This window comes from Diabrotica virgifera, chromosome 4, assembly GCF_917563875.1.
Source record: "Diabrotica virgifera virgifera chromosome 4, PGI_DIABVI_V3a".
NCBI classification, from domain to species: domain Eukaryota; kingdom Metazoa; phylum Arthropoda; class Insecta; order Coleoptera; family Chrysomelidae; genus Diabrotica; species Diabrotica virgifera.
The window spans coordinates 247486661-247513884 of NC_065446.1; the positions used below are offsets into that span (position 1 = coordinate 247486661).

The following is a 27224-nucleotide window of genomic DNA, read 5'->3' on the forward strand; positions in this document are numbered from 1 at the left end:
ATAAACAGCGGTACATAGATACCTTTTTTATTGCCCAGCCAGTGTTAAGAAATTGTAAAATGAGATTTATTTTCTAATAACTTGCAGTCCGAACAATTGACAATCAATAGGAATTGAATTTTGTTGAATTTTCAGTATTTTGTTTTTATACAAAGCGTTAGTGCATTTGAAGCAGTCTCAAGTGAATCGTGTTTTTCTATTGTTAGAACTATTTTATGCCTTATATACATATAGAGATTTTATATAGATTATTTGAATATAATATGAACAAAATATAATTTACTAACTCGCCTCTGATCCCCAGGTAAAATAAAGGTTCTACGACAATGAAAATATTTTTTTTCAATTTAATTATACATAAACACAACATTTTCGCTTTAAAAAAATTCGATCATTTTTTGACCGAAACTTCAAAATTAATGTGTATGTTAAGGGGTTAAAGCCTGGACATTAATCCTATTGAGCATATATGGAGCCTGCTCAGAAGGCGTGTAGGATGTCGCATACTTGCTCCAACAACATGTGGAAAGCTTTGAATGGTCCTCATTGAGGAATGGACCACTTTTCCCCAAAGAGATATCCGAAACATTGTAGTGTATCTATCTTGCCTATAGAAATCATTTTTTGTTGTGACTTTAAAGGTACATAGAAATTTTCAATACACAATTATTTTCCAAAGTTTCCCTTATTTTCCATTTTGTTACTCATGATGACGTCGCATTATGTGCTACAAGAGTAACTGACTGCCTCAATACACAATAGATTGCACGTGATAAAAATAAGAATAAAATAAAATAAAAAGATAAAAGAAGGTCTTAAATTTTGAGGGTGGCCCGGTTTCTATGATGTGCAGTGTAGTTCACACGTCAAAAGTCACGCAGTGTAGTTTATATGTCAAAAATTATCCTCTCATCAATGTTTTAGAAAATCTTACTGTTGCCTTCGTTTAGTAATATGATTTCAGTTTTAAACCAATTGTTATATCTATTCGTTTAGTATTTTTAAGTAAAAAAAACTCACCCATGGGAGGTCTTGGTGGGTTCGGCATTCTATTACCAGGCTGGGGTGGCCTTGGAGCCGGCTGTCTAGGTGGCATGGGCTGTCTGTAAGGGGTCGGCTGTTGCTGCATCTGCTGATTCATGTTTTGGGGCTGCGACGAAGGTGGCATTTGATTATGGTTCATTTGAGGTTGACTCATGGGAGGTTGGTTCATCTGCTGTTGATTCATAGGCGGCTGTCCTAATTGGGTCAACTGGGGCTGAGGTGGGGGCGGCATGTGTTGAGGGGGATAACCTGGTGGCCCCGGTGGATAATACATCGGGTTTGGGGGCCTATAAGATGGCCTAACATAATATTTTCAGAACAATTAGGTACAATAAATCTAGATAGAACACAAATTTATAAACAAAGACCGGTTTCACCCACAACAAATAAATCTGTGAATATAGGTCTGGATCCCGCGTATGAAAAAAAAGTTGATTAATAGCAAGCTGAAAATTTGTTAATAGCTTAAGGGTGTCTAGTCGGATAAACTTTGATATATGGGAACACTGAAACAGGGGCAGTTTTAATTGTGGAACAGGTTAAAAATTTGGAACGGTCACACCACGAAAACGGCACACTTATTTTGTCCGACAGAACAGACTTAAACTCTTCGGACAGAGATTAAACTCTCATGCAAAAATCAGACTGCTATTTATCACCAAATGGGCGTTTTAATGAGTGGAACATGTAGAAAATGTCAAATGACAGGAATTATGACAGGTGATAAATAGCAGTCTGATTTTTGCATGAGAGTTAAATCTCTGTTCGGAGAGTTTAAGTCTGTTCTGTCGGACAAAATAAATGTGTCGTTTTCGTGGTGTGACAATTCCAAATTTTTAACCTGTTCCACAATTAAAACTGCCCCTGTTCCAGTGTTCTCATATATCAAAGTTTATCCGACTAGACACCCTTAAGCTATTAATAAATTTTCAGCTTGCTATTAATCAACTTTTTTTTCCTACGCGGGATCCAGACCTAATAGTTATTCGTTGAATAAAACTTATTAGTTGATTATATTTTTATTGTGTTTCAATAAAATTTTGATAATTTAAAATTAAACTGACGAATTTTCTTTGTTATAGATATTTAAAGCGAGATTAACTTGTCAATTCCTTTTAAAAGTAAATATTTATTTGATCCTTCTTCTTACAGTGCTTTATCCTTAATGATGTTGGCTATTATACATATGCCCATTTAATCTTATTTGCAGCCGCCCTGAATAGTTATATGGAAGTCATATTCGTCCATTGTCGTAGGTTTTTAAGAAAACAGTTGCGTCTTCTTCCTGGTCTCCTTTTGCTATTGATTTTGCCTTCGATTATAAGTTGGAAAAAAACGGAAAATACAAAAATATTGTGTTTTACGTTCGTTCATTATAAGCATAAGCTCCCTTTCCTTATTCATCCTCCGCAAGACTTCCGCATTTCGTCCTATTAGAGGTAAAACTCACTAACTACACTTTGTACTTGATGAGTTTTTCCTTGAATACAATTATTGGATATTGAGAAGTTAATGAATTTGTCTCCATAAAATTTCGCTGAATTACAACAAACGAACTATCAGAAATAATACTCTATTATTTAAAAAATGAACAATAAGTTTCGTTCTTCGAAAATAAATGCAATTCTTTCGGCATTTATGACAGCCACAAAAGTCGCCTGCTTAATCGCAAAATAGAGTTTGTTAGGTATCCTTTATATAAGCTATCACTGTTACAAAGAAGTTTAAGCTCATATCTTTTTAAACAATCGCTGAACAGACAATGCACACAAATATAATGTACAGTTTCAACAATACAATGTAACACACAAGTCGCCTGCTTAATCGCAAATCGCAAAATAGATTATGTTATCTAATGTATTGTTTAAAAGATCACTAAGTACCGATTCGGCATTCCAGATTGTAAGAAAAATTCACTAAGTGCAATAATAAGTTTTAATGAGTTTTACCCTGAAACCGTAATCCACAGTATTGCACTCCAGATTGGACGGAAAAATCACTAAGTGCAATAATATGTTTTAATGAGTTTTGCTCTGAAATCGAAATTCACAGTAATGCACTTAGTGAATTGTATCATAAATTATTTTAGCAATTAGAAGGGTTAGAGCCCCAGGTGATTTCTCCAGGGCTGAGCACTGCCGTATTTAGTTCAAATTGATGAAAATGTCACAATTCTCAAAAAAGTGCACTTAGTGAGTTTTACCTCTTAATAGGACGATTTGTCGTATGGCTCATGTAGGATATTCTGAGCATTTTATGGTAACACTAGAGTTCAAATGTTGGGATTCTTTTCTGTATTTCAACACCATAGAGCACGGTGGAGGAAACACACCACTTAAGTATTCTAGTTCTGAGATACCCAGCTGGCGGTTGCATAGTACTTTTTGCATTTTGTAAAACACTGTACGTGCCTTTTCCAGACGTGTTCTTATCTCTAGTGAGTAGTCCCAAGTTTCATCAAGATTACTTCCAAGGTACGTTATTCTTGTTACTCTTTCCAGATCTGTTTCGTCGACATTGACCTTCACCCTTCTGTTTTGGTGCTTGCTGATGACCACCGTTTTTGTCTTCTTTGTATTCCATTTCATTCCAAATTCTCTACAGGCTGTCATTACTCGGTCCATTAGGTGTTGCAGTGCTTCAGCATTATCTGCCTGAATGACTGAGTGATCAGCACATCCCAGGTTATTTATACATTACCCATTTATAATTATACCATCCAAGGTGCCTTCAGAAGCTTTCTTAAATATTTTCTCAGAGTAAACGTTGAACAGCAAAGGTGACAGGACACATCCCTGTCTTACTCCTTGATTATGTTAAAATCACTTGAATGGTTGTCAGTTCGTCAACGTTTGCATTACCTAACCATGGCTTTTGTGTATAAAATATTGAACTCGTTGGCTCCATCTTACTTTCAAAAATATGTTTCTTTTCAGAGAGATGTACATGATTATAATACAAGGGGTACAAATAATCTACATATTGTTGAGTTTAAAAATAGCTTTATGATGAACTCTTTAATTTGCAAAGGGTTTAAAGAATATAATGAACTACCTCTCGATTTAAGAACTTGTAGAAACATTAATACATTCAAGTACAGTTTAAAAAAATATATTATAGAGATAAGATGTGTTATGTGTTGAATGTATTTGTGTTGCCTTATATGTGTACTTATTGTGCTTACATTAATCGCATTAATATTTTATTCAAATGTTTGTGGCTTTCGATATTGACATTTTAATTAGTTTGAGTTTTTTACTTTTTAAATTTTAAATTATCAAATGTTTGTGGCTTTAGGTATTGACATTTTAAATTAGTTTTAGTTTTTTACTTTTTAAATTATGTTATGGACTATATCAATACTTGTATTGTTTTGACTATATGTACTTTAGCATGTTTATATTAGGTTATCCTATTTCAAATAAAGTATTATATACTCCCTTCTCGATATTGATTTTTCCAGATTTTTCGCTTTTTATTCTGATTTTAGCCTTTTGTTCTTGGTTATATGACGGGTGAAATGATCCTTAAGTCTTTATCATCGATATTACACGACCTTAAGATATCTATTAGTTTATCATGTTGCACCAGGTCAAAAGCCTTCTGAAAGTCTATAAAACACAAGTACATCAGAGTCGACATCTCTACATCTTTCAACTAGCAAATATATTGAAAAAAGTGCCTCTCTTGTTCTGAAGCCATTCTTAAAACCAAATTGAGTTTGACCAGTGTGCTCGTCAAGTTTATTGTATACTCTATGTGTATTATTCGTGGGAAAAGCTTCAGCATATGATTCATCAGGCCAATAATCATATGGTCTTCACATTTCTTGGAGTTTCTCTTCTTTGATATTGTTATAAACATTGATATATCAGATTTATTGATTGAATAACTTTATTCATTGAATAAACTACTATTCAGCGTTGGTGAAACTGGCCACTAATGGTTCATTAATTTGTTTTGGAAGAAAATAACCCATCTGAAACCATTTATTAATATTTGACATACTTACTGGTATTGATATGGTTGCATCGGCTGGGGAGGATATGGATACATTGGAGGTGGTTGATAAGATGGCTGCGGCGGACCAGATGGGAACTGCTGTATATTTATTAAAACGTTTTGCTGGTGTAGTCCGTTTGAAGAAGAGGATGATTGTAGCCGAGATACCTGCTGAGCCAAAGCTTGCATAGGCAAACCAGTCAAAGTGTCTAGTGTGCTTTGATTTTGGTTGTTGGATGGGTTGTACAATTGCTTTAAGTAAAAGAAAAATAATTAAACGATTGCATACAAAGTGAATTGTTTGGAAGAGTGTGTAAGGTGTGTGTTTGTAAACAACAGAACACATTGTAATTATATATCCAGAAGCCAAAAATATTTTTGCCTAACACACATGGGTCTTAGATCATTTATTTATGAACTACAATGTGTTAAATTTATAAAATTAAACTCCGGACCTCCTACGTAAACTACGAGTACACTATGTTGACATGGTGTTGTTTTGAATAAGTTCCTTTAATCCACTTATTTTATTAGTTGGATTATACAAATTGGTTATAATATTATCATTAAAATATGGCTATATTATCTTTCAACCAATTATGGGATATATCAGATTTTTATTAACATCCTAAGTGCTCTAAAGTTTTTTGCAAACACAAGCTAAACACAGTTGCTCGAAATGACATAGTGCTGTTTACCTCGGGGGTCCAGAACTATTTTTTGTTATCTTTTGATATGCCGCGAAACCCTTTTGATATGCCATTTGTTTTTCCGTTAGTTTTATTCTTGTCTTCGTATTCTATTACAGATCATTCTTGCTCATTCCTGGTTTGATTTTGATGGCTGTCAAGTTATTATTATTTCATAATATGGCACCTCTATTCGAAGTAGTAAAACAGCTCATATACCTTGGCATACAGATAACTGACGACAGCAGCGAGGAGGAGAAAATACTGAATCGGATAATGCTTGTTAACAAAGCACACTTCTCTCTGTCCCAGGTATTTGGATCCAAAATCATCCACAGGGAAGTAGAGTTCAAAGTATGTAAAACTATCACACGACCAATAGCAACATATAGCGTAGAAACATGGATTATGATGAAAATGAGAATAAACCTTATCAATACTTTTTGAATGAAAGAAGGATATTGGGATCCATCTGCGACAATGGTATGTGGTAAGTTTCAACCACGACTCTATAGCAAATCATGCAAAAATACAAAAGATTGCGTTGGGCAGGTCACCTTATAAGAATGGATAATAACAAAACACTTAGTGGAGTGAGAGATATTGAGAGTGGATAACTTGAGCGGGAACTGTATCGAGGCAAAGATACTTAGTAGCTTACTGTTCGTATACATGCTTTTATATGAGCGCTTGCATATGTACAATACCATTCATACCTGGGTAACTTGAAATGTGGCGTTAGAGTTTATCAGATAAAACGCGGCGTTAAGCGCCTACATGTGTACAAAGCCTTAGAAGTAGATTAGAATAGTGTATTACTTTTTGTTTAAATAAATTAAAAACATACCATAGCCCCTCTATTTCTATCTTCCAGCCTATCCAGAGAAATAAATTCACTATCACTGGAATGGAAACCCAAGTCTTTTGCTCGTTCATTGTTATTAAATAAGGACATAATATTGTTGTCATCGTTATCAGGTAACTTTAAAGGATCTTCTAAGTTGGAATTAGACCAAAGGTTTGATGAATCAGAGGATTGATCTAAAAGAAAACAATTTGTTATTAAGTTACAGGTTATCTATAAAATTATAAAGGAAATAATACTGGCTTAACATTACAGGCTGTAAGGGAAATGACATTGGTTTAGTATTATGATATACAAAAATTTTATCTTACTTAGATAAACAACAATGACTTTTTTTGAACTCATAATATTTTATAATTCAATTTAAGATGGAAAAATTCAATTCAAGGAAACAAAATTCAAAGCAGTTACAAAAATATCTACTGGACAAAATTTCAAGAACGTCTATGTTCTACGTTCTACGTCTACTACACACAGAACATAAAAAAATAATAGGTTATAGTTATGTCAAAATGACAGGAGCATTTCAAATTGGGTTAAGTATTAAAAAAAAAACAAATAAACAAGTGAGAGATTCATAACAACTGATAAATTGTTTTATGTGGGTAATTATAAAAAGAATAAAACTAATATAGGTACACAAAAAATGTATAAAGAGAATAATAATTTTAGAATGAATGCAAAATACAAAGAGTCAGAAGTCAGAGCCAGAGCTGACTGAATACAGTATGCGTAGAAGTCTAATAGAGATTAGAAACAGTTGATTAGAAGATTGTGTTCCTGTTTTGTTTGATTATTTATTATAGTATAGTCAAATTTGTATAAAAATAGATTTTTGTAAAAATGCTTCAGTCTAAAAGGTCAGTAATAGATAGTTCAGGAGAAATCAATACTGAATATTTTCACCGAACTTTCCAGGCCAATCAGAATTGTAAAATTATTCAACAAAAACTAGAAAATAAGATAAGTTCAAAATGAATGTTTTATCCCAAATTTTCAGAAAATTTCAAGAGTTATCCGAGTGCCCTGAGCAATTTCCAAAACATTATTTCCACAACTATTTGCTAATTTTCCTTTCTAGGCGCTGGAAAGAAATTACTACTTTCTGGTAATCGCCTTGCACAGAAACCAAAAACCCCAAAAAACAAGAAGAAAAATTACTATTAAGACAGAACAACTTTTGATAGGGCTTTTCATTCACAGTCATTTGTTTCGAGCTCCTGACATATGTCATATAATCCGTGTATATTAATATTATACACATATTTATGACAGAAGCTCGAAACAAATGACAATCGATGAAAAGCCCTATTGGTGAATGCAAACAATTCAAGTGAAAAAAAAATATTCAGGGTAAGAGATAGAAAACCTGGAAATTGTAGAATTCCCGTTCTAAAATTTTTCCTCAATTTGTTATTTTAGTTTTTCATATTCTGATAGCTTTGTAAATGATTTTACCCATGTCATTTTACATTAAAATAATGAAAACCTTGAATTATCCATGTCTGTCTGTCCGTCCGTCCGTAAACACAACTCTTCTGTCATTAGAACAGATAGAATGACAAATGAATGAGAGCCTATAACCCAAAGATGGTATTAAAAGTGAGAAATTTGACCTAGGACTTCTGGTTCCAGAGTAAGAAACCGGAAGTACTATTTTAAAGTCTTTATATCACTTCCGGTTAAACAGTTTCAACCGGAAGTGTCACATTATAGTCGTGTATTGAAAATTCATTCTCAAATATTTAGTTTGAGTTTTGATGTCTCATTTGTTTCGAGTTTCTGTCATATGTCTTATATTAGGTAATATCATAGAGGAATATATTAACATAGAGTGAGCCTACCTTCCGCGCTTCCTGACGACAAGATCTCATGGACTGGTTTGCGGCATCTCTTTCTAACACATTGTATCGACAAACTAAGATTACATTAAGTGTGAGTATAGGCACGGAAGGGGAGGACTACTGTCGCAGCTTTACTATGCGTGAGAGTGAAACAGCACTAAGCCAAATAAAAAAGATGGTGTTGTCACTTCGCTCTGAATGACACTCTCTCTATGATAATAGGGCTTTTCATCGATTGTCATTTGTTTCGAGCTCCTGTCAAATGTCGTATAATCTGTGTATAATATTAATATACACGGATTATACAACATATGACAGAAGCTCGAAACAAATGACTGTGAATGAAAAGCCCTATATATAACTCTATGGGTAATATAGGGCTTTTCATCGATTGTCATTTGTTTCGAGCTTCTGTCATGTGTTGTATAATCTGTGTATAGGGCATTTCATTCACAGTCATTTGTTTCGAGCTCCTGTCATATGTCGTATAATCCGTGTATATTAATGTTATACACAGATTATACAACATATGACAGAAGCTCGAAACAAATGACAATCGATGAAAAGTCCTACAATATTAATATACACGGATTATACGACATATTATGACAGAAGCTCGAAACATATGACTGTGAATGAAAAGCCCTATGGCCCTATTAGACACGGATTATACAACACATGACACAAGCTCGGCTTGAGGTAAATTGTTGTTGTTAAGTTGTACTGGTGGGCAAGTTTCTTTGCGGAGTGTAAATGTTACTTGTGTAGATTTTAGTTCATTTGCTTTCATGCGCCATTTCGACAGTCATTTTTGTATCTTGTTAAGGCAGATTTGAAGTTGTCTTGATGCCATCTTTGGGTCTTCGTGTGAAGAGAGAGCAGCTGTATCGTCTGCAAATGTGGCTATTGTAACCATCGGTGTAGTAGGAAGATCACTTGTGTACAACAAATACAGGATAGGTCCGAGTACACTGCCCTGTGGTACCCTTGATTTTATGGCGTTCACAGACAAAAGTCCTATTGCTTGTTTATTTATAGAAACCATAGAGGTATATATTAACATATGAGTGAGCCTACCCTCCGCGCTTCCTGACGACAAGATCTCTTGCACTGGTTTGCGGTATCTCTTTCTAGCACATTGTATCGAGAAACTAAGATGACATTAAGTATGAGGGTAGGCACGGAAGGGGAGGACTACTGTCGCAACTTTACTATGCGTAAGAGTGAAACAGCACTGAGCCAAATAAAAAAGATGGTGTCGTCACTTCGCTCTGAATGACAGTATGTCTACGATAATATACATATAAGTCTATGGACCAAACAGACAGAGTATTGTCTACACAAAAAGAAAATATTTCATTTTTATTAAGTCTAATTTTGAGTGCCTTCCAAGAATGGTCGAAAAACTAGAAATACCTATATAATACTTGATTTTGTTTATAAAGAATTTAAATGAAATGTTTACAGACACAGGAAAATTAGACAATTATTTTGACAAAAATATTTTAATGAACTCTCGTTATACAAGTTACTTCATAAACAGAGGAAAGTTTTCTGGATATAAAAATATTTTAACTGAAAATTATTGGAAATTTACAATTTTCACTTTTTATACAGTTGCCTACTCACTTTTTTGTTTTTGTATAATAAACTATTTTTTATGGCTAATTTTAATTTCATAAAACGCATTAATGTTTATAAACACATAATTTACGAGAATTTTTTATCTTTATTTGTTTGTTTATTTTAAAAAAGTTTACTGAATATTTTCTAATTATTTAAAAGTTTAAACAAGTAATTGGAGTTCGTAAGTCCTAGGTTTTCACCCAACGTGACCAGAAGTGGAACCGGAAGTCGATATTTGAACTCTTCATGTAACTTTGCGTCGATTGATATACGATTTCACTAATTTTGAGTAATTTTTGCCAAACTTCTTGTCATAACTTTTTAACCGGAAATCATATCAAAAACCGCAACTAAATATGTATTCGAGCTCCACCTATTTTAATACGCGTCAACTGATATATCACATGTACCTGCTATTTCTGCGACTATAATGTGGCACTTCCGGTTGCAACTCTGGAACCGGAAGTCCGAGTTAGGAGTACTGTTCGGGAATCCTTATTTCTTTATTTTATGTTAAATATCATCCTAATATTTAATTTATTTCGGGTAGAATAAGTTATTAGATAATTTAATAATTATATTTCGTTGCTTTTCTCTGTCCTCTTTAAAATGATGCAGAATAACCTTATACTCATTTATTTTATACAAAAGCGCGATATCAATTTTACTCATTCACATGCACAAAAATCGCTTTGCGCATCATATACAAATGGACATGCTCCGTTGAGTACCTTTAGGACAGAAGGTACGACTTCGCTTCAAGCCTTCACCAATTTTAAGAACATCAATTTTAAGGTAAGCGATTTGCGCATAGCTTGTGGAACCATATTATTTTAAATTCAATCTTTTTAACAAGTTAGTTTTCATATTTCCTACAGTTTTCGTACAAGGGCATTAGTTATAAAGATACCAACGCGGATTCATACTATCTGGTAGGAATAAAACTTATAAGTAGCAGATCAATGATTTTTATACCATCTTTGGGTTATAAGCTCTCATTCGACACCTCCTTTACCATTCTATCTGTTCTAATAAAAGATTAGTTGTGTTCATGGACAGACCGACAGACATGGATAACTTCTGAAGATTTTTACACAAAAAACATAATTTTGTGAAAATCAGGTTTTCCCATTTTTACTGTTGTACAATTGGAGAAAACAACAATTCTAAAGCCGAATCTCTGACTGTAAAATGATTTGGATTGATGTTTGTGCGAATCTCATGAAGGTCTCTACACTCTACACCACATACAAGCCAACACCAGAAGCCTAACTGGGAGAAGAATCAAATTAACATTCAGAATAAAGGTTATAATAGGCTCATCAACAGCATCATACTGTCGCATGGGGACAGACTTGCGAGACGAACAGAAAGATGATTCAAATTGTCCACAACGAAGCACTATACAAGTAGCAGCTAACTGTCGACAAGTAGCGGAAATATTTCTTTTCATAGACACCCAGACACCCTAGATCAGAGTATAAGACCTGATGGGCGACATAATAAGAACCAAATTTGCCGACCTAATGGACCATTCCAACCACAACCTGCGAGAGATCATACGGTATGATGTCTTTCACCGATAGGAACACAGAAGACCCAAACAGCAACTGTTGGGCAATGACTAAGAAGAGATATGAACAAAAAAAGATAGCACATAAGCAGCTCTGCAACGCTCGACTAACTTCCACCGATTCTAATCCCAAATTATCTAAAAAAAAATCATAAAAAACACAAAAAAAGGCCTAGCCAAAAAATTAACACAAAAAATGCAACATTACGACCAAAAAATATTAACAAAACATTAAAAAACCAGACCAGAGGAGCCTATTTACCCATTCGAGTGTGGAGACTCTGAGAAGACTCTGGCAAGCATGGCAAGCACTATTATGATAGTAGCCTCTAATGGCGCATGAGCGTGATATGTGGGGGACCACGAAGGAGTGACTGCAGAGCATTAGGGCTTGGATGATTCGTCCTTGATTTACCTGAACCAATCCTCCTCACCCCAATGAACTGTATGTCCAAATGTTCCTACGGGTATGCAAGACTCATTCCAGGTCGGGAGTACTCTTGTGTGTATGTGACTTTTAGGTTTGATAATAATAAAGAAACGTATTTTTTACTTACTGTAACTTGGATCTCCATTTGGATTATCATCGGTGATCTCTGTAATGGTTAACGGTTCTTTGAGTAAGCCAGTGGTTTTAATTCTGATTTTGGGATATTCCACCGGAGTTGGTTCCGGAGGAGGTGTTGGTTCGGCTCCTGGTACACTGCCATAATCGGAGGTGTTGCTTTCGCTATTCGAACTACCAGTAGGTATGCCATCTGTGGTTGTAGTAGAGGTCGTAGTAAAGCCACTGTCGCTAGCTGTTGGAGATGTTGCTGAAACAAAAGAACGATATTACATTTTATACATACATTAACATATTAATTTAAAATATATATGTATATTAACAAAGAACTCAACATGTCTTATAAGAAGAAATGTAAGCAGTACAGCGATGGTTAGTTGAAGCTAGGTTTTATACCATCCACGTTGAACCCACATCTTCTCATGTGCATTTTATATAACAAAGTATTAACACACAATAACTAACATATAATAATTTATTTTAATAGTACCAATTACAATAATAATTTACATGTTAAAACCGAACGACTGTAAATTTGTAAGGAACTGTATGTTTTCAGTCTTATTAGAAGAAGAGACTTGTTTTGCAAAGAGGTCGGCGAGTTAGTTACCAGGGATTCCCACATGAGACCGAATCCTGATCACGGTTATGGATACTCCCAGTGAGATTAGACTATCGAAAGAGTTTTTGGACAACTTTGGCCAACGGATGTACAGTATACATACTTTTTAGAGAATATATAGATGCTAAAGAGTCAGTGCATATTGCTACTTTTTTACATCCTGGAGATAGCAAGTTTGCAGCTTGGAGAATAGAGAATAATTCGGCTGTATGGATGCAACAAAACAGCGGCAGATTGCAAGATTTAATTAAATCTTTGTTTAAAGTTACATCAGATCTACAGATATAGGACTCTTAGAAGCATCTGTCTATAGAATTTGATCGAATCTGTTGTTAGCAATTAATTCGTTAAAGGTTTGCCTTAGAGTTTATGGATTTGTTTGATGTTTATGATTAGTTAACGTAAAATTTGCTATCAATTTATTCCAGGGAGATTTAGGAGATATTAATATTGGGGCTGTGGCTGAAAGATCGATGTTACTCAGTTGTGAAAGATACTGCGGCATAAATTGAAGTTTAATTGGAGAAAGAGAGTGTCCCGAATTACTTGAAATGCTCTTAGATAAAATTCCTTGAGTCCTTTATTGTTCAACCTGATCATGGACGAAATAATAAAAAAGTGAGAACTAAAAAAGGATACCAAATGGTAGACAAACAACTTAAAATAAGATACTGATAATACAGATAACTGAATAAAAATGGTATACATTTTTATTTTATAGTCGTATTACTCCGTAGAGTCGGTGCCGCCCAAAATCCCGACAGCCAAAATCCCGACGGCCAAAATCCCGACACGCCAGAATCCCGACAGACCAAAATCCCGACATGCAACAATCCTCGCATAAGTAAAAATTCCGACTTTTGTTTAGTAACAAAAAATAAATAACAGTTGGCCATAAACAAAAAACAAGAAATAAATGTAGTTATATGTTAAAAAGAAACTTATCAAACCTGTCGGGATTCTGACCTGTCGGGATTTTGGCCTGTCGGGATTCTGGCGTGTCGGGATTTTGGCCGTCGGGATTGTGGCTGTCGGGATTGTGGCTGTCGGGATTTTGGCTGTCGGGATTTTGGGGTAGACCCCCGTAGAGTAACCAGGTGCATTTTCCGTTGGAACTTTACCGAGCTGCAGACGGGGTATGTGAATTGCATAGTGTAGAATTCCTTCCCTTTGTCTTCACTGCAGCACACATTTGGCTTGCAAATTGTAGAAGCCTTGGAGGTGTCACCAGGGAAATGTACCAATAAGTTTTCAATTTAAAAATCTTTTAGTAATATTTTTAATATTTTCAATATTATTAATTTTCCTATTAGGATTGAAAACTAACTTCATCTTTCAATTGCCAGATGACGCTAGTCACCTAATACCTTCACTTCGGTTGCAATGGGTGGGAAAAACTCTCGACGCTAGTCAATTAGGGTATGGAGAACAGTGCCTACGTTCTTTCCGATGAGGCTCCAATATCTGCGCTCCGTATTCTAACTGAAAAGTAAGATTGTTTTGCCTTCGCATTGCAACTGAATAAAAATGGTACACATTTTTATTTTAAAATAATCTGCTATAGTGCTATGCAGACGATTCAATACTAATCTCTCAAAGTGAAGATGACTTACAACATATGCTGCACCAATTTAACATAACCGCCAGAAAATTTAACATGTTAATTTCCCAAAAAAAAGACAAAATGTATGGTTATAACAGCAAATATAATAAGATGTAAATTGGAGCTGAAAGGTCAGATAATAGAACAATGATGGAGTTTAAATATCTAGGCATCACACTATCTAGCTAGGGAAGGCTCGAATCAGAAGTGGAAAATTAAGTGAATAGAGCAAACAGAGCCGCAGGTTGCCTGAATGGCACAATATGGAGAAATAAAAATATCGAAAAAGAAATAAAAGGCAGAATTTACAAAACAGTCATCAGACCAATAATGACATACGCGGTAGAAACACGACCCGACACAGAGAGGACAAAAATATTGCTCGACACAGCGGAGATGAAAACCCTTCGAAAAATCGATGGTAAAACTCTATGGGACAGAGCTAGAATTACAGAAATACGACGGAGATGCAAGGTGGATAACATTAATAACTGAGTAAGAAACAGAAGAATAGAATGGAATGACCACATAAGCCGAATGACAACAAATAGAGTAGTAAGGACAGCGAGGGACGGTTCCCCAATAGGAAGGCGATCAGTGGGTAGACCACGAAAACGATGGAACGACAACTTACTAGAGGCACGGTGAAAAAACAGACAGAGTCATGTCTATACAAAAAGAAGAAGAAGAAGCTGCTCTTAGATAGCTACTTTTACATTTGTTTGGTAACAAAAACACCAATGTGAACTTAACCATAAATAATAAGCAAGTGGAAAGAGTGACGTCCTACAAATGTTTAGGGGTTTGGTTCAATGATACTAATGATCAGACAAGAGAAATTAAGAAGCGAATAGAAATAGCGAGACAATCATTTATTATCAAAATGAAAAAGTTCCTATGCTGTCGGGACATAAATTTGAAATTAAGAACGAGAATGTTAAGGTGCTATGTTTTCTCCGTACTGTTGTACGGCATGGAAGCTTGGACACTGAAAAAGATAAACATCAAAAACATTGAGGCATTCGAGATGTGGTGCTGCAGGAGAATGTGGAAAATACCATGGACAGATGGAGTGACAAATCAAGATGTTTTGCTGAAGATGCGGAAGGAATGTGAAGTCGTAAAAACAATACAAACTAGAAAACTGGAATATCTAGGCTACATAATGAGAATCGAAAAGTACTCCCTCCTAAGGCTTATGATCCAAGGAAAAATCTCGGTAAAGAGAAGTGTGGGACGTAGGAGGATTTCCTGGTTACAAAATTTAAGGGAGTGGTACGGGTGCAGTTCAATACAATTGTTCAGAGCTGCAGCCAACAAAGTTAAAATTGCTGTGATGGTAGCCAACCTCCGATAGGAGACGGTACTGCAATAAGATGAAGGTAACAAAAGGAAAACCCGAGGAATGTAGTGATTATTTTTTATACCGCCAATGTAAACATTTGCAAAAAATATTTCAGTACATATATTCAAATGTACCATCTACGTACAATGTTGAACAAGAACTTAAAAATTCCAGATCTTTAAAGAATAAGCCACAAAACTTTACTTTAAAGTAAGTTTATTTGACGCTTTGATTTCAGCTTCGAAAATCGTTCTCAAAATACATTTTTTTCTTTCTTTTTTATACTTTTTTTGTGTTTTGAGGACGATTTCCGAATAGGAAGTCGAAACTTAAAATGAATGAACTTTTTTATAAAATTGTAGTTTATTTCCAACAAAAACAGTAAATTGCAATAAGATGCCACAAAAAAATAAAGTGAAATACAGGGTGTCCCGGAAAATAGTGCGTTCCTTAAAGGTATAGGTAGAAGGCACCATGTAGAACAAAAAACTCTTATAACATTTTTTTCTAAATGCAACCGTTTGACCAAAAAATTAAAATGTATTTTGGTAGGCAAATTTAAATCTGACAACTATGTGCGGTACGCAAATTTAAGCATAGACAGTCCCATGTAAATAAATAGAGAGAGAAGATAGTTAGTAAACAGATAGTTTTAAAGAATCCTGTTTAGTGTCAATGCCGAAAATGTTTTCGAATAGTGAGTGTATTACCTATTATGTTATTACCTATGAATGGTGTTTGTGAAAGGTTACTTGAAACATCTATTCGGTATAATAATTATTTTCAAGTAAGTACAACTTAGTTATTTCAGTTCACAAGTAAACAAATTACTGAGACATTATCTGGTGTATTTAAGTTCCACTGTAAACTATTAAAACTATGTAATTCAGATAAAGCCCTCAGCAATACTCAGCATTCAACCCATTTAAACCTTACTAAATACATAATACTAGTTCAGTTAAAAGATGTGTTTTTATGTTAAAAGATGTATAATTCGTTTAAAATTATGCAATAGGTATTTCAATACATTTCAAAAGAAAATAATTTTAGTAAACAAATTAATAGTAAATACATAAGTATTACCTACTATTAGGTTGGATTATGTTAAATACTGTTAATCACAATCACAAACGAGTTCTTATTATGTTATTATTCCGTAGTGCGTACGATGTTGCCAGTTTATTAAAATTTCCAAACATTAAAATACAGGTATATGGAAAACAATGTTAACTTTTTTTTGGAAACGGCTAACTTTAGAAAAAAATGGTATAGGACTTTTTTGTTCCAAATTGTGTATTCTCTCCATACCTTAAAGGAACGCACTATTTTCCGGGACACCCTGTATAACAAGTTTCCTTTACTGGCTATCAAGCTATCAAAAATTTTCATTCTTACATCTTTTAATCCAAACCGTTTCCAGAGTGTTCTGTGTCTCAAAAATATCAACTGGTGACTTTAGAACAAGGGACCTGCGTTTCTGATAAAGACACTTGCGCATGTTGTATAAGTCCTTCGAGTTAATCTTGTCCAAAACATCAGGAGACTGGGCGATTTCTTGTTTGATTAACTTTGTTGGAGTTTCACTGATGTCCTCGGTAGCTTTTCTTTTTAGCCTATTTCGCATAGCATAAATTCGTATGTGTGGATCTTCAGCGTGGTTATGTTCTATTTGCTTGTCTGTAACACAATATTTATTATTAATTGTTATGCCTTTTTGCCTAAAAAATACTCACGGACAAAAATATTGCATATGCATGTGGAATGAAACTTTTTGTGCTGTTATCCTTAGGCCGGTTCCATGACATATCGTAACGCGACAGTTCGTAACCGGACAAATGGTAACGGACAATTCGTAACAGCTACAGTTCATAACTATCATCATCATCAATGGTGCTACAGCCCTATGAAAGAGCCTCGACCTTCCCAAGTCTATTACGCCAGTCAGTCCTATCCATTGCCAACTGTTGCCAGTTTGCTGCGCCTATTTTTCCCCCATCCTCATCTACACCATCCTTCCATCTAGTTCGTAACCGTAACTATACAAATTCGTAATGGGCAATTCGTAACGTCCAAATTGAATTATTCTGTTTATTTTTGAAACTCTGTTTATTTTTGAAACGTTGAAACTAACTGTTATTACAGTTATAAATGAAGTATTAAAAGCCATCCCTCTTATCAATTATAACCGTTGATTGAATACCCCAACACTCTAACCAATCACAAGGTAGATAATAACTGGCAATTATAATCTTTTCTTTACAAAATATTTGCTTAGAAAGTTGGGAATGTCTAAAGACGGTTGTTTCAATTATAACTGTAGTAACAGTAGTTAGTTTCCACGGTAACAAAAATAAACAGAATAATTCAATTTGTATAGTTACGAACTGTCCGCCGTTACGAAGTAAGTGTCGCTGTTACGAACTGTCGCCGTTACGAGTTGTGTGTTACCACTTGTTCTGTTACGAGATGTCTGGTCACGCCTTGGCCCACCTGTATCATAGGACTAAGATTTCTTTTCCGATGCGATGTTTTAAAGTATCATGTGAATGCTATAATCGGATTTAAATCTTATCTGGGGTTTATGCTGGCCAGTATAATTTTTAAATTGAATCTCATCAAGGTTAGTCTTCACTATGCTAGCGATATGAATACGTCATATGACGTGCAATATGTCATCTCCAATATGGCTTTCAAACGGCAAAACGTGATTTCAATGTACATATCAGTTGGCATTCACCTAACCACCTCCACCTCCACGTGTTCGGTATGTCCTTTCAAAGCAATACCGCTCCGTAGCACTATACCGCTCCGTAGCACTATGCCGCCACCACCAAAACTAACGCTCTGTATGAGGTTACAACTGACATACTATTCGCCAATTCTTCTGTAGACGAAGTTTTGTAAATCTTGCTTCCATATGATGAATGCTATGCAAATTGTAACCTCATACTCATACAGAGTGTTACTTTTGGTGGTGACGGCATATTGCTTGGAGTGGTATTTCTTGGAAAGAAGATACCGAACTTGTGGAGGTGATTGGGTGAATGGCAGCGGATATGCACATTGAAAACATTTTAGAAGATCATGTTTTGCCATTTGCCAGTAATATTGGATAACAAATTAGTGTTAATGCACCATGACGCAGGTCTTCATCTCGGTAGAATAGTGAATTGGCTGTGAGTTTCGACGGTAGCGCTCTCTCGCGGTTTGAAACTTGTACTTTTCTTATAAAATTGGTGTATGTGAAATATACAAAACGAGAAAAATAGATACTTATTTATCAAGAAAAATACAAATTATGAATTGAAGTATTATTGTAACCTGATTACTGCACTAATACACAGAATTAGTAGTGAAAGTAATTATGTTTTTTTTTTTTATTTTATTTATTTTAGTCAGCACAGTAATTCAAGAAAGAGCCAACAGACATCACGAGAAATTGGAAGACCACCCCAACCAATTAATATTACCATTACTGCAGCCACTAAACAACAGAAGATTGCGAAGATTATGGCCCATAGATCTTCGCTGAAACTGAGGTGAAACCGCTGGGTGATGTACCTCATAACGCCATTTTAGTGTACAATAATACATTGATATATGTTATTGTACTTGTTATCAAATTAGCTTATAGAATATGTAATTCTGATTGCTAATAAATGCTTACAAAAAAAAAAAAAAAAAAAAATTTATTTATTATAATTATAATGTCTAATATATAAGTTCGTGCGACTGGATGACTGCTTACGCAAGAGGCCATTGAGAAAAAGAAGAAGTTTATGTGAAATTTAGAGGTTACGTCTGTTTTTATAAGGTTTTTATTGGCTGTGAGTTTCGTCGGTAGCGCTCTCTCGCGGTTTGAAACTTATACTTTTCTTGTAAAATTGTTCAAATTCAATGCACAACACTGTCACTAACAGCGCTGGCGAAAACTGTCAAAACTTTCCTAATAAAGTTGTTATGCACCTTCTTGTCATCTATAAACCAAACATTTCTTTTACTCTTACCAAATCAATGTGTAAATTTATTGAAAAATGTAGCAGAGAAAAAGAAAATTTAATCATTTGTGGAGATTTCAATTTTAAGGACTTAAAATGGCCAGTTCAAACTCCGCTTATTGGAGATAATCCCAGTGTTCCATTTTACAACTTATTTTTTTCAAACCAATCTAAACCAATTGATAACAGAACCTACTAGATATCGTCAAGGTAATACACCTTCAGTTTTAGATTTGATAATCACTAATGAGGAAGAACTTATCAGTGAAATTCATTATCTTTCACCAATAGGTATTTCGGACCATGTAGTTCTTCAGACACAAGCTCAACTGGACATTACTGAAGCAATTAATGAAAAAATAGTTAAAGAGTTTAGTAAAATAGATTATGTTAAATTAGATCAGTATTTTAGGGAAGTAATTTGGTCGGATTTGGATAATTGTTCTTGTAACGATTCTTGGAATAAATATAAAGAAATTATATATAAAGGAATAGATAAATGTTATTCAAAGTACACTCTTAGGACTAATCCCATAAGCCCTTGGATCGATAATCGACTTATCGCAATGACAAAAGAAAAAAACATTTTATGGAAAAGGGTAAGAAAAAATCCAACTGAAGAAAATATACGTACACATAGACAATTTTCCAATGAACTGACAAAGGAGTTGAGATTGTCGAGAAGTAATTATGAAAACAGAGTTAGCTCCAGAGGTCCCAAATCTTTTTACAAATACGTGAGATCAAAATTCTGTACAAAAACTGGTATACCGTTGTTAGAAAAATCTAATGGCGAAATATGTTTAAAAGAAGAGGTTTGTGAATTATTTGCTGAAACATTTTCCAGTGCTTTTACAATTGACACGGAGGCTGCGTTTTCAGGTTTGCCCACTACTGATACAATAATGGAAAGTTTAACAACAATTGACATCTCTACTGGATTGGTTAAAGAGGTATTAGGTTCTTTAAAGACTACTGCGTCTTCTGGATCGGAAAATATTTCACCATTGTTATATCATAATTGTGCAGATAGTTTAGCGGCTCCAATGGCAGCTTTATTGGCCAAATCTTTGCATACTAATTCAATACCAGTTTCATGGAAATCTGGTATAGTAACACCGATATATAAAAGTGGAAATAAACTCCTTTCGTCTAATTATCGCCCAGTAACAGTTCCACCAACATCAGTAAAAGTAATGGAAAGATTAATAGCTAATAAATTAGTATCCTTTTGGTTAGAACATAATGTTATTCCAGTTTCTCAACACGGATTTCTGCCGAACCGTTCTGTAACTATTTAGCAACCTTCTTCACTCTCTTAATGAATGGACTTTATCTTTGGACCGATATGAGCCGATTGACATTATTTATATAGATTTTTCTCGTGCATTTGATAAGGTACCCATAAAAAAATTAATGCTGAAGCTAGAACATTATGGCGTGCGTAGTGAGTTGTTATTGTGGTTACAAAACTTCCTTTCTGAAAGAACTTTTTCGGTCAAAGTGGAAAATAACTGCAGTGTTCCTCGTGCGGTAGCCAGTGGTGTCCCTCAGGGATCAATATTAGGGCCGATTCTGTTATTGCTGTACGTATCTGATTTAACGTGCGGATGGCAGTCAAAATCGGTTTCATATGCCGACGATTTAAAGTTATATTACTCTCCCGATATTGTTAATACTCTTCAGAGTGACCTTAACCAGCTATCAGAATGGAGCATGAAATGGGCTATTCCAATAAATACGCGTAAGTGTTGTGTCGTTCAATGTGGATATAATAATCCATATATAACATATTTTTTGGATGGAGTTCCTCTTAAATCGGTAGAGGAAGTTAATGATTTGGGCGTGACGGTCAGCCAAACGTTAATTTGGTCTACTCAAACAGCAAAAGCAGTCGGTAAAGCTAACTCTGCTTTATACCTCATAGCAAAAGCTTTTCCCAGAATGTCTCCGGACTTGTTTTTGAAACTCTATAAAAGTTATGTCAGACCTCACCTAGAATTTGCAGTATCTGTTTGGTCATCTCATTTACAAAGAGCGATTAATTTATTAGAAGGAGTACAACGAAGAGCTACTAAGCTACCTATTCATTATGAAAGACTAAGCTACGAAACTCGATTAAGAAAGCTTAAGTTGTCTCCATTGACTCATAGAAGAGAAAGAGGTGATTTAATATCTACTTATATAATTCTTAGGGGGAATTTTGGGGAACATCAAATTTTTTTAATATCAGCGAAGATGCTAGACTGCGAGGTCATTACTATGAATTAAAAAAGGAATCTTTTAAAACCACTGTAAGACAAAACTTTTTTGTTAATCGAGTTTTTGATAAATGGAACACTTTAAGTGATGACATCGTAGGGGCTATTAGCTTAAATAGTTTCAAAAACAGGTTTGATGAGAAATAACTGGACATTGTAACTTTATATGTGTAATGTTAACAATTTTCTGTGATTATAGTTGTTATAAAATGTATGGATATATTTTGTTTTCACTTTATGAAAAAAAAATTGTAATCTTTATGTATACTTTCTAATTTTTGTATCTTTTTTTAATTTGCTATTGTAAGAACTTTTGTAAAAACCAATTCTTTTGGATATTTATTTTAATTTTTATTTTGTAAGAATTTGTTTTATGTTATATTATTTAGTTTAAGACCTACAATTATTTTGTAATTTGAGCCATATAAGCTTTGCTTTGGCTCGATATTACTGTATAATAATAAAAATAATAATAAAAAAATCCCCTCTACTCATCGGCTCACAGCGAATACTTACCTTGATGAGATTCAATTTAAAAATTATTATATTGGCCACCATATAGCCCATATCAAATCTAAATCCAATTATACCATTTATATGATACTTTAAAACATAGTATTCGGAAAAGAAATCCTATTTCTGTAACACTGGGGACAGCACAAAAAACTCATTTAATACGTTAATTTCAAAATATGCAATATTTTTGCCCGTGAGTGTATTTATAATTTCTGTTTTCTTTGGATAATGAAACAAATCGCATACAATATTTTTAATAATTATAAACATTATTACTTACCGAAAACAACAGTTATAGCTTCATCTGTGTACAACTTCGATTGACACTTTTTATTAGTGCACCTCCACTTGATACCCTTACCCATGAGTCCACAATTACGAAATTTAAAATTTTGAAAAAGCAAAAGGGTTTTGCCTCGGTTACTAGTTAGTAGCTCCATATTGCAGATTACTAAATTTAAACAACTACCACGTTCTTCAAAGATTCCACTTTTCTAACTACATTAAGAACCATACCTCTAACCCTCAACCAACCTTTCTACCTGTGAGGATTTCTACCACCAGCGCAATCGTGCCCATAGCTTAAACATTGTTGATGCATAAAAATATATTAGCTGAAGTGAAAAAGAGCAGACGGACAAATTCAATCAAATAAAGAAGGAAGGAAATTAGGAAAATTAAGGTAAGTTAATATAAGTTATTATTTTATTCTCTATGTCTTTTATGTAGTTTGGGTTTATTTTTTTTATATCTTTTGGTTGGTGGGATTGAAAACTCCCCTCCTAAGGCAAATCCCCCCCCCCCCCCAAGGCAAATCGCTGATCTGCTCGTTCACGTAACCTTTCCCACAAATTCGGTAACAGATTTGCAAGAAAATACGAACATTTTTTTCTATTTACCTAATGCCTCTACAACTAATGGTCATTGGCATGGTAGGTACGCTAAATTTTTGCATTTAGGTACCTAGTGTCATGTGTAGTGTGTGTATTGAGTAAGTGTCTTGTTACTTTGCAAAGTCGACGTCATTGTCTTTGCAAAGAGACGCTAATTGTATCAGAACGTCTGCGGTCCCTCCACGAACATTTTTGTTTTCCAGTTAAACGATAAAAATGGTTCACCTGAAATTACTTCAATTTTTCTGCTCACCAGAATGTCAAAAGTTTCTTCAATGTTTTTTGGTGAAGCCGGTCGCAACCATTGGATATTATAAATTATTATTGATGTCTTTTGATTGGTGCTTCATTGGAAGTTAAGGCAAATGAGGAACGCAAAAAGACCAAAATATTTACTATTTCGTTAATCCATTTCGATAAACATGTTTAAAATCGAGATTTGCACACAATAATTAATTGACATTAATATCGAATAAAAAATCATGAAATAATATGCACTATCAACATATACAATATAACAAAATATTAAAAAAAATTACGTATAGTCCTGTCGCCAGTGGGGGTACAACGGCCTCCGTAATTCAGATGGACTTACCCAAGTTTTTTTGTGTATTTTGACCTGTAGAACACGAATTTTTTGGGTAACAGTCGATCCGGATGTCGATAAGATTGTTATAAACAAAGAACTTGAGGAATCAGATAACTGCGAATTTTTGCAAAACAAAACATTTTTTTTTTTGTATTTTTTGGGTCATTCTAAGCAAAAAATGTTTCTACAATTTTTTTCGTATGATGCATAGTTTTCGATATAAATGCGGTTGAACTTTAAAAAAATCGAAAAATTGCAATTTTTGAACCCGAATAACTTTTGATTGAAAAATAAAATGGCAATTCTGCTTACCGCATTTGAAAGTTCAAGTCAAATTATATCGGTTTTGATTACTTTTATTGCTAAAAATTAATTTTTTTATTGTTAAACAAAGCTATAAACACATAGTGATTGAATGATGTTTTCAATGCATTTCTCATTTGAAATCGAACGAGTAGGCGCGCATACAGACAATTTCTACGTAGATTACGTACATTAAAACGCAAGCATTAGGCACGGGAAATACTATGTGTTTATAGCTTTGTTTAACAAATTAATAAAAACTTAATTTTTAGCAATGCAAATAAAAATAATCAAAACCGATAGAATTTGACTTGAACTTTCAAATGCAGTAAGCAGAATTGCTATCTAATTTTTTAATCAAAAGTTATTCGGGTTCAAAAATTGCACTTTTTCGATTTTTTGACAGCTCAACTACGTTTATCTCGAAAACTATGCATATTACGAAAAAACTTTTTTGAGAAAAAGAGAAAAGATTTTTTTGCTGACAATCATCTAAAAAATACAAAAAAATGTTTTGTTTTGCGAAAAATCGCTGTTATGTAATTCCTCAACATCTTTGTTTATAACAATCTTATCGACATCCGGATCAACTGGTACCCAAAAAATTCGTGTTCTACGGGTCAAAATACATAAAAAAAACTTGGGTAAGTCGATCTGAATTAAGAAGGCCGTTGTACCCCCCCTGGCGACAGGACTGGTAGGTATAGTCGGTTCGCTAAACTCGGACACAACTGGCTAGTGATTTTAGTAAGTAATTTTGCCAATTTGGTAAAGTTGGCAAAAAAATAATTACTAAATAGTTAATAATTACTAAATAGTTAGTAATTTTGACAATTTTGGCAAAATTGGCCAAAAACAAAAAAATTACAGACTAAAATCACTAGCCAGTTATGTCTGAGTTTAGCGAACCGTCTATAACTACATATTATTATCCAGTCTTACATTTTAATATATGTATATAAAGTTTTTTAAAATCATTTGAATCGGCTGAGAATAGAAGGAAAATGCCTTACAATAAATTATGTAGATAAAGTTGTTAAGCAGATCAACTGGATGTTGACCTTCAGTGCATCGAAATTTTAAATACAACGGGGTCTCCAGTCTCCGTACGAAGAGGGAGAAAAATATCCGCTGAATTAAGGGAAACTTAAATTCCCAGTGGATCAACCTGAGATAAACTTGGAATAAACTTAGACTAACTTGAAACTCACAACTGGGATAACTTTGAATACCCAACTTAAAAGCCTAATTAGATGGGAAAAAATACAAAATCAAATATGCGAAGAAACAAAAGATAAAAGTATAAAGAATACAAAAGGTACAAAAAATATCTTTCTTACAAAATGAAAAGGTACGTCGCTTTATAGTAAATGTTAAAATAGTTAGATACTTATATATTAAAGTCACAATAAAGATGCACTAGAATAAACACTCACAGACATTGTCAAGAAACGTAAAACATCTTATCTTGGAAACATATTAGATACTTTATTAGAAAATAGAACGACAAATGACCTGGCTGCGCAACATCAAAGAATTGACAGGATTATACTTTCAAACTTTATGTTGTTCTGAAGCTATTTTCTTGTGGCATTTTTACAATTTTAACTATTTATAATGGGAAATAAGCCAAAATATTATTAAAAAATGATTTTTATTAACGTTTCGACGCCCAAATCGGGTGTCGTTGTCAAAATACAAAACACTATTAACATAAACAAAAATGTTGTTGCTTGTAAAAAAAATTCTTCTAATAATTTATTTAATTTGACTCATTTATATCGGCAATTCAGATACATAATATGATACATTTTAAAGTAGAAGATTTTAAAATGATATTGCCAATATTTATGAGTTACGTTCCTGGGACGACTTTACTGAAAGATAGTTCATTCGATTACATGAAGTTAACCCCAACTCAAGAATATCCGTCACAAAAAAATCATAGCATGTGATCTGTCTTTAAAAAGACAACCACATGCAACGGTGACATTAAAATTCTCGCGTTAGAGATCTCATAGTAAATCACGAGGGAAAACCAGGAAAAACCTCGTGATACTATCCCGACATCGTAAGTATTTGGTCTTACATTTAATTTACTCTCAAAATTAATACCAAATTCTGACTTTACTATAATTTTGTTTAAATTATAAATAATATCAATAATACATGGATATATAAGTAATACTAAAATATAAAATATGTACTAACTTGAATATTGACTTACTAATTGTGGTATTTTCTTTCTATTGACTTCCTCTTTCAGTATGGGTATCCACATCCTACTGCATTCCACCGAGGAATTTGCGACACAATTGGTTTCGTTTAGCATAATTAGAGCCGCTTCTTTGATTTTTCTCTTTTTACTATCTGTTTCTTTCAGGACTATACTTGAATCTCTCCACTGAACTCTATGTTCATTATCCCATGCGTGTTTATATATACATTCCTGAATATTATAAACGATCAAGAAGAGACAATAAAATTTACAATGGAAAAGGAATATAATAACACCCTACCTTTCCGAGAATTTTAATGTCACCGTTGCATGTGGTTGTCTTTTTAAAGGCAGATCACATGCTATAATTTTTTTTGTGACGGATATTCTTGAGTTGGGGTTGATTTCTTGTAATCGAATGAACTATCTTTCAGTAAAGTCGTCCCAGGAACGCAACTCATAAATATTGGCAATATCATTTTAAAATCTTCTACTTTAAAATGTATCATATTATGTATCTGAATTGCCGATATAAATGAGTCAAATTAAATAAATTATTAGAAGAATTTTTTTACTAAGCAACAACATTTTTGTTTATGTTAATAGTATTTTGTATTTTGACAACGGCACCCGATTTGGGCGTCGAAACGTTAACAAAAATCATTTTT

General features: G+C 33.9%; 1 protein-coding gene across 2 annotated transcripts in view; it reads right to left on the minus strand.

Annotated features, from left to right (window-relative positions):
* Positions 1–27224, minus strand: part of LOC114334219 (cell surface glycoprotein 1-like) — a 177405-nt gene that overhangs the window by 14650 nt on the left and 135531 nt on the right. The window contains exons 5-8 of one of the 2 annotated variants that reach the window (XM_050649950.1): positions 12201–12458; positions 6583–6776; positions 5057–5298; positions 1021–1331 (exon numbers count right to left, since the gene is read on the minus strand). In XM_050649950.1, coding sequence (XP_050505907.1) covers positions 1021–1331; positions 5057–5298; positions 6583–6776; positions 12201–12458 — 1005 coding nt within the window. Of the gene's footprint in view, positions 1–1020; positions 1344–5056; positions 5299–6582; positions 6777–12200; positions 12459–27224 lie in introns of both variants that reach the window. The other variant, XM_028284270.2, reaches the window with a different exon arrangement.